The sequence below is a fragment of the Ctenocephalides felis genome, unplaced genomic scaffold (assembly GCF_003426905.1).
Source record: "Ctenocephalides felis isolate EL2017-DRISC unplaced genomic scaffold, ASM342690v1 CF-g0.4_SCAFFOLD_03570, whole genome shotgun sequence".
NCBI classification, from domain to species: domain Eukaryota; kingdom Metazoa; phylum Arthropoda; class Insecta; order Siphonaptera; family Pulicidae; genus Ctenocephalides; species Ctenocephalides felis.
In genome coordinates, this window is record NW_020539724.1 from 21,671,562 (window position 1) to 21,681,089 (window position 9,528).

The 9,528-nt window shown below is 28.6% G+C and overlaps 2 protein-coding genes across 2 annotated transcripts; one reads left to right on the plus strand and one right to left on the minus strand.

Moving 5' to 3' along the window:
* Positions 1-539: 539 nt before the first annotated feature.
* LOC113383587 (tol-Pal system protein TolA-like) lies at positions 540-1,231 on the plus strand. Its single transcript, XM_026621841.1, has 2 exons — positions 540-771; positions 822-1,231. The coding sequence occupies exons 1-2, from the start codon at positions 540-542 to the stop codon at positions 1,229-1,231; spliced, it is 642 nt and encodes a 213-aa protein (XP_026477626.1).
* Positions 1,232-3,438: 2,207 nt separating this feature from the next.
* Positions 3,439-4,954, minus strand: LOC113382870 (RNA exonuclease 3-like; the record flags this gene model as incomplete). Its single annotated transcript, XM_026621117.1, is given in 1 exon segment — positions 3,439-4,954. A coding segment is annotated over 1 exon segment (1,504 nt), but the record flags the coding sequence as incomplete, so codon positions are not given.
* Positions 4,955-9,528: the final 4,574 nt, after the last annotated feature.

The following is a 9,528-nucleotide window of genomic DNA, read 5'->3' on the forward strand; positions in this document are numbered from 1 at the left end:
GATCTGCCTTCCCAAAAGTTTAATCAACTTTACATTCCATCAATACAAATGAATTTTTTTTTTTATCATTCAAATCGGGCAAAACTGAATTGCCATTTATGGCACTTTTCTAGCCATAACTCCGAAACGGCTAGATTTGCCTGTGCCAAAAACTAAACACATATACATCAATTTTTTAACAAAATGTTCAGAAGCCTTCGAAACGTAAAAAGATGCAAACATTTCGCACATTTCTACTAATTCCAAAGAAACACTCCTAAAAATCATCTTGCAGAGCTAATCGATGCTATTTCTTAACCCTTGACGAGTTTTAAAAGATGACTTTTGAATTTTTAAAATCGGACTATAGTCCATGGTTTTTCGTCAATTTCAAACATGTCAAAAATATTAACATTTTCACCCATTTTAAACGTTTCAAAAACATACAAATTTTCCCTTTAAATATTTCATGTCAAAAAGTCATCGATATATATCCATGGATTTTTACTCATTTTGAACATGTCAAAAATATTAACATTTTTCAAATAGAAAATCCAAGCATGGATAGTGGTGGTGAGGGAACATCCGAAAAGAGAGAAGATGTTGAACCAGCTGTAGCGGTTGCGCAAAGTAGATCTACTTCAGATTACCATACCAAGTCTCTAAAAGATTCTCTTATTGGCATAAAACGTGTGGCTGATCTGGCGGAGCAGGCTGCTATCGTTCAACAGCAGGCTGCTGAGGATGCAATTAGGGCTGCTGCTGATGCTAAAACTGCAGCAGAAGCAGCACGTAAAACTGCTAATGACAGAGAAAAGCTAGACACGAATATCCATTACCAGGAATCGATACTGTATATCATAAGTCTCTAGAAGATTCTCTTATTGGCATAAAACGTGTGGCTGATCTGGCGGAGCAGGCTGCTATCGTTCAACAGCAGGCTGCTGAGGATGCAATTAGGGCTGCTGCTGATGCTAAAACTGCAGCAGAAGCAGCACGTAAAACTGCTAATGACAGAGAAATAGCTAGACACGAATATCCATTACCAGGAATCGATACTGTATATCATAAGTCTCTAGAAGATTCTCTTATTGGCATAAAACGTGTGGCTGATCTGGCGGAGCAGGTTGCTATCGTTAAACAGCAGGCTGCTGAGGATGCAATTAAGGCAGCTGCTGATGCTAAAACTGCAGCAGAAGCAGCACGTAAAACTGCTAATGACAGAGAAAGAGCAAGAAGAGGATGCAATTAAAGCTGCTTCTGATGCTAAAACTACAGCAGAAGAAAGATGCAGAATTAAAGATATATCCATGGATTTTCACTCATTTCAAACATGTCAAAATAATTAACATTTGGATATATATATCAGCAAGTCCGATTCTTTGGCAAAAACTAACTTATCCTTGGGATAATTAATAAGCTATGATATTTGTTCATGAACAATCTAAAGATTGTAATTTTCAATTTACAAATAAATTTAAACATAAAAAATACCTTTGGCTTTTATTGAATATACTGACTTGAATAAACTGCAGTTATATAATTTTCTCCTATTTGCAAGAACTATTAACTTAATCAGTTGATCTATAATTTAAAAATCGTATTTATCAAAAAGTCGAAACTCATAATAAATTTAAAAATATCTTTTAAAACATACAAAATGTTCATTGAATGTCCATTTAAAAGATTCAAATTTTACTACAATTGTTTGCAAAAAATATCATCAATTAAATCAGCATCTATTAAGTAATTTATATGTTCAATAAAACAATATGTTTATATTTTTCATAAATGATTCATTTAATCAATCAATTTTTTTTTTCAAAAATCATACAATAAAAAATAAAAAAGACGCACACAGAATAAAGTTCATAAAATATTTTTTATATTTCAAACATTTCATCGGCATTTGAATTTTTCCGACAGGCACTTTGTTAAATTAGAAATATAGTTATACATTGCTATATAATAGTTCAATTTAATGATTTTGTAATATTTAATATATTGACTTTGTAAATATAAACAGAAGCTCTGAATTGATAATACAAATACAGGTACACTTCTATAAAATTTACAATCAGTTAATCATTCATAATAATTTTGTGACGATTGAAAATTATTATGATATTTAGGAAATGAAGTCATGTTAGTTATTAACTCTGTTGACAAGTTTAAATTTTGTAATTGATATGATAAAGAAAAATATTAAAATGTGAAGATAAATATAGAGGTTATTAAAAATTACTTTATTAATAAAAAGAGATAATATACTTATCACCTTCATAAGAAACCAGTTTTTTTAGTTTGAAACCAATTAAAGATTTAAAATATTTCATACCAAAACCAAAATAAAACTTATCAACAGAGCATTAATAATAAGATTCCAAGTAAAATTCAAATATATTTTATAAACAGCTATTAAAAAATATGTAAATTTAAAATCCAAAAATGTTGGATCAACACAAGCAAGTGAAATAGTATTGGTATTTACATAAGCAAAATTCTCATAAATTGAACAAATTTTTAGATCTTTTCAATGGATTTCATTGTTTTTTAATTCCGTGCTTAGTATGACATACTAGCAACTCATTAGGAGATCTTAATGTAAATGAAAAAACTGTAATTAAGATTAAAATTAATAACAACAGTATGAGTATTCAAAAATTGAACACAAATTGATTTCATATTTGTTATATTTAACAAAATTAACTTAAAAATAGAATTATAAAGTGTACATTATTCATATATACATAGACTTATAGCCTCTCATTTACAAGTAAAAAGATTCACATTTAACAAATCAATCTCATTAATACATATAAATCGAGATCTAATTAAAATTTATTTGAAAAAATACACATTCAACAAATCTCATACCTATATACAAACTCACAAAAAATTCATATCTACAAATATATATTAAATGTAGATATATATTTTAATTTAATACATACAATCACACTTCTTTAAAATAGTAATACTTTTTCGTTAAGAGACACTTAGTCGATAATGAATTAAGTACACTGAGTCTTACTTATATAACGAGATTCCTTATAACTATTCAACATTATTAAAAATAAAACTAATATGATGAAAAAGTAAAAAATGAAATATGCTTATAAATTATAAATATGTTACATTTACATACATACATACAAAATTATATATATTTATATATAATTACATACACTTTCACAAACATACATTTGCATATACATTCATACTATGCATCTGCATGTGAATGCATTATCAAATTATAAATATAATTTTTATACAACTACTTAATTATACTTATCACACTCTTATTTATATAGTATTTGTTCTAAAACTCACTTTGTTAAGCTCAAGATTCGAAGTGATTTTAAAAAAGATACATACTTTAAATATGTAACTGATGTGTTAAAAGAACATGATTTTAAATACGTAAGAAATCGTATCACAAAATTCACACCTATTCATTCACTCTAGCACCTAATTAGCATCTTGCTTGATGCTGTTACTATTACTTCGATCTTTTCTGATTCTCCACAGCATCAGTTCAACGCAGGCCCGAGCATCCTCAAAGCTGTCATGTCCACTCTCGGAACACTGTATATCACGTTTTAAGAAACTACTGGCTAAACTTCTCAAGCTTCTTCTAAATGGTAAGCCATAATAGTGTGGGAAGGCAATGGCTGTGTCGATGACTGTATTGTGCAGGATTTTCAAAGCACGCAGGTCATTTTCTAAACCATGACCGATTAAGATGGTGTCTGCATATATAAATTCTAAAAGATCATGTTGTACTTCTTTTAAAGATTTGCAGGTGGTACCGTTTCGCTTTGATAGATCCCTGGCGGTTATTCCAGAGAATCTTGTGTTGTAATCTACTATTTCAGTTTCTGGTTTGACGAAAGCATCGTAGACCAATCTGCCATCACTGCCAACTACAGTAAGTTTAGCTAATTCTAGACCATGAGCTGTGTAACACATTTCACAATCTAAAGCATAAACACCAGGATTATCCATTTTACTCTTGCGAGTCTTGGTTTTAACATAGCCATCGAATGGACCATTAACTCCAAAATCCACACCATTCCACACATGCAATCTTCCAGTTTCACAGCCATTGGAATTTAATTTGCCTTTGCAGCATGTGTATTCCTGCTTTTTGTAAGTGTTATCAGGGTTAATTTGCAATCTGCCCCAGTGATAAGCACAGTGCTCTTGAGTTAAGTATTCACCATCATTGGTAACGAAAAATCCTTTACCGCAACGCACGCACTTTTTCTCATCACTCGTATAATCTTGACGCATTAGTTGTTTATGCATTTTCTCCTCGATGTAGAATTGCCGTTGCTTCACTTTCAAACTTTGAAGTTCCAATTCACTCATTGAGCTCGGTTCTTCGTCACTAGAACCTTGCCCAGAATCGGTGGAGGAAGTCTCAGCATTAGGCGGCACAAAAGCAGAACTCGTGTTGTAAAATAGTTTGACATTAGTCGGAGGACTTTGTCTAGGATCGTTAGTTTTATATATGATCGCTCGTTTAGGGTACAAAGAGCTTTCCACAGGATACCCTAGAGTCAAAAACTGACTCTCGTTCAATAAATAAGCTCGCAAATACTTCACCAATTCATTCTCGGACAAGTTCAGCTTAGTGTGTTGTCGCAGTGGCGGCGCTGGAGGCCGGCTGGCCTGAATCGAATTCTGGGCCACCACTGTTTGCTTTTTGCTAGTCGTCACCTTAGTTTTCATTTTCTTCTGGGTGGTCGAATTCAATCTATTTTTTCGTTGCCTTCTACTCAACTTGGGACTGGTGTCTTCCACATCGATCGTTTTTGTTTGACCAGGCGAAGAGTTCGGCGAAGAACTAGAGCTGGATGAAGTCGAACTCGATGACGCGGTACTAATGGTCGAACAGTTGTCGGAGAACTGATGATTGGCAATGTTGATGTCGACGCGAGATGTCGTTTGGACGATGGGTGGGTCTTCACAAACACCGAGAACGAAAAAGATAAGTTAAAATTAATTTTATGAACAATTGTGCATGATACAACAACGGAGCCAGCAGCCGAGAGAAAATATCACATGGTAAAAGATAAGTAGGTATTATTTGTTTCATCAAACTTTGCATTTTGCATTTATATTTTGACAATAATACTTCCTAAAGACAAACACAATCGTTAGTAAGATAAAAAAAATAAGAAATTTCCTTTAAGATTTTAAATTTTGTATATTGAAATTTTAATCACAAATATTTTCTTCCAATGCTGCAAGCTTCCATGTTAACAAATTCTTATTCTATCTGATGCTTATTTATTATTTATTTCTTCAAATGTGCAAAAAAGTTAAACGTTACACGGGTTGTGAAGACCCCGTGGTCATATTTTAATAAAGAAAAACAAACTGATTCTATGATCTTAGATTATATATACGTATTTGTATGCGCGCCATTTTTAAATGAGTAAATACGAATCAGTAATTAACGGGGTTTCCAAAAAATGGATATGAGTAATTCTGGTTGAATATTTAATTTGAACATTAGGAATTTAATTATGTTAATATTTCTATCTAAATTATATATTTATATATAATTATATAATCTACATCCTGACATGGACATGTCATGTTTCTACACATATTTATCAAAAAATAATCAGCAATAATATAATAATTAATTAATAAATTTCAATCTATTAGATCTATTGAAATAGAATAAATTTTAAATTTTATTATTCTACCAACCAATATAAATAAAAATATATATTATCAATTATTATTTTTAGTGAGTGTAATTTAATTTATGGTGAGTAAAAAATTAAAAATAATTTCGATACCTCAAAGGTAAAGAGTGAAATTTATACTTCCTTTCTTTCATTTTCAAACGATTGAAAAGTGTATAAAAGCATAAAAAATATGTTAATAAAATGTTAGCTCTTTTACTAGGAACAAATAAGATTTTATCCCATATCCCCAAATGTAGAAATATTTATAAATTAAAATTTAAATATTTTTTCAAAAGTGGGAGGTGGTTCAGAAAAATTAATAATAGTACAATTGTTTAAGTTTTCTGAATAGCTATTATTAATTTTGATTTTTAAACTTCTGAACAAACAGCCTATTTTTTCAAAGATTGAATTAACTAAAATTGAATTAAAAATTGATTAAATCATTAGACCTTTGGGTTATGAGATGCTCTTTTTCAGTAAAACTATTGATAATTAATAAAATAAATATTATATATTAATACAATTAAATAATTATTATAAAATTGAAAATACATATTCACTTTTTAATTTAAAGGTAAGGCAAAATAAATCATTAAGATAAAATGTAAACTCTTTCTATTTTATAATAATTAAATAAAAGTATTAATGTATAATAAAATGTTTTGATTTGTTATTTTATATATTATTGTAAATGTTTTGTTTACAGAAGAAAGACATATCCAATATTTATTTGAAAATAAATTTCAAAAAATTTGAAGAGAAAGGATACTTTTAATTCTGTGTTTTATTATATATTTCTCTTTCATTTGTTAATCGAATTGTATTCTATTTTTATTTTGATGAGTCAATTACATTAATTTAACTGCTCTAATATTTATAATGATATTATATTCACTAAAGTTTTTAAAATGTTTTTTTTTATAAAATTATACTAACAAATTACTTTGATATCGTCCAAAAAAATATGTAATTATTAAAATAAATTTGGTTAAAAGAAATTGTAAATTAATGTAGCCTGTAAAAGATAAAATGAGAATCAAAAAATATATATATTATGATTTTATAGAATCACATTTCTTTCAATATTATTAGGTATTTAATATAAGGAATCAGAGGTTCTTTCATTATAATAATAATAATTATTATTATTATTATTTTTCATTATTATTATTATTTCATTATTATTATCATTTTGTTATTTTATCATTTCTAATATTGTTATAATTATTATTGTATATTGCATATTTACCTTAAAAAAGTGGATGTATGTATTTGTGTGTATTGCGTGTGTGTGCGTGTGTGTGCGTGTGTGTGTGTGCGGATACAAATTTTCGTCGACGATTTCAGGAACACGGTTCAACCGATTTGAATAATTCAAAAAACATTCGATTCGTATTGATAAGGAGACGTGCTGATTAGTTTTTGGCATAGGCAGGTCTATCTGTTCCGAAGATACGGGGCAAAAAGTGCCAAAATCGGTAACTCAGTTTTTAAGAGAACGGAGCGTCCGATTTTAATAATTCAAAAAACATTTTACTTGTATTGACAAGATGAACTGAATAAATTTTTCGAAAGGCAGGCCCAGCGGTTATGGACTCTCAATGAAAATAAGTTAAAAAAATGTCATTTGTCGGTCAAAAATGTTTATAGGAGATATGTACATCAAATTATCAGATATTTTATAGAGATTTCAATAATGTGTACACATTTTGTGTAATTTTTTTTTGGGTTCCGTACCAAGATTCTTGATTACGGTACGGGAAGTTCCAGCAATTTGCCTTGAGGCACGATGTCATGCACCCCACTAGTCATTGCTTTTTATTTTATATTAAATTATCATAATACAAATATTATTTTAATGGAAATTCTGTCCATTTTTGTACTATGTATTACTAGATTTTATGTAATTTATTAGCAACAGATATTGAAATTTAAAAAAAAAGGAATCAGAGGTTCAATAATTATTGGTAGTATTGTAGATTATTAAAATAAATGCAAAAGTCATTCTTGTTTATTGCTAATCTTATAGAACCTCAAGATTGATCTTAAGATCTTAATTCCATAAGCTAATTATTTAATTTTATTGATCTTCAGATCAATCTTGAGGTTCTATAAAATAAGCAATAAACAGTATAGAATGACATTTGCATTTGTTTTAGTGATCTATAAAATGACTTCTTAAATTATGAGTCGCGACCACATTTGGGGTCACATAGAAAAATTATGGGGGATAGAGATTTTAATGTAAAACATATTTATCATTTTATAATATCACTAGTGTCATATTACATTACTTCTTATAAAGGAAAAATGCAACTGTGTATTTTTCACTATTTATATATCGATGTCAATTTTTATATATAATTGCCAAAAGATTTACTTAATGTCTATGTAGGATAGTTGCAAATATATTGTTGAATATAAAAGAAAAAAAAATTATAATATCACGTCTGGATTTTTGTATGTTTTACAACAAGTTCTAAAACCATATGCATATATGTATATTGTTACCTAATAAATAATATAGATCATCTAAAAATATTAATTTCTCTTTCTTTTATATTTGTGTGGAATCGTCAAGAAGCTTGCTATCATAAATGGGGTCGCGAATGATAAAAGTTTAAGAACCCCTGATCAATTTATTTTAGTGATCTATAGGACTACCTGTGTTGAAAATAACAGAGACACCATAATTATTTCTAATCTGAAGAATTGTGTTTTTATGTACCTAGTTTTGAAGTCAAAGCTTCGACTTTTATGCTCCAATCAGGTTTTGCAAATCAATCAGGTCAAAAAGAGCCAACAATAGCAAACACTTAAAAAAATACTAAATTTAAAATAGATCCACCTCTTATCCAGAAGCCTTTATATTTATTATAAGAAAAACCTTTATAATTATAACTGACTTCTATCTCCATTTCCTTGAAGATCGTCGTCTCGATCAATTACTACTACTTCCTCAATTAGTTGATTAAAATGGGTTTGGCAATTACAGAAATTGATGTAAATTAGATAAATAATTTCAAATAGATGTCATTAACCTTCAGAATAAACACGCCGCAAATTGCGAGATGAATTTCAATAATTTTGTATTTGTCGCCGTACTTGAGTTTTTTTCCAGTTCCAGCAGAGTATGAAATTTTTATAATGTTTAATTTATATCATTAAATAGTGTCGAAATTAATGATGGTACGTCAAAAGATTTCTAAGATTGTTGAAAAAAGTGATTCATGGCGTTGAGTCATGTTGAGTTCGGATGGTATTGTATGAATAAACTGATAATTGTATCAGTTATTTTTCTTCAGCCTCAGGTAATCAGAAATTTTAAATATAATTACAAATTGATAATCTGGTTTCAGGTAATCGGAAGGACGATCAAACTAATAATAATCATTTTGAGAGTTAATAGTCACTATTATAATCAGTTATAATATATATAGGTAATGAAAAAATTCAAATCTACCGCCAAACCTGAAGCAGGTACTCTAAAAAGTGCAGTGAAGATATAATGTAAAACTTTAAATTCAATTGATTCTTTTTATAAAAATATCAAGTTTGAATTCTTATGTTATAGTTTGAATGAAACGACCAAAATCAAAAATTAATTATTTAAATTGTTAATTAAAAATTAATTATTTAAATTATTTTTTTTAATTAGTTTTTGAACAGCACTTAAATGATAATTTAATTTTTGTTTATTTTAAACTATATATATTTTAAATATTATAGAGTCTTCAATATAATGTAAATATTAGATTCATAACTTCAATTTCAATTATTAAAATAATTCATAAAATAAAATTAACTCACAAGGAGAACCCGCGCATTGCTCGTCTGG

Bases quoted from the DNA above. Each gene is read 5' to 3' on its own strand.
- LOC113383587 (XM_026621841.1), top strand. From the start codon at position 540: ATGGATAGTGGTGGTGAGGGAACATCCGAAAAGAGAGAAGATGTTGAA. The intron at 772-821 runs GTAAAACTGCTA...ATCCATTACCAG, and splicing joins AACTGCAGCAGAAGCAGCAC to GAATCGATACTGTATATCAT.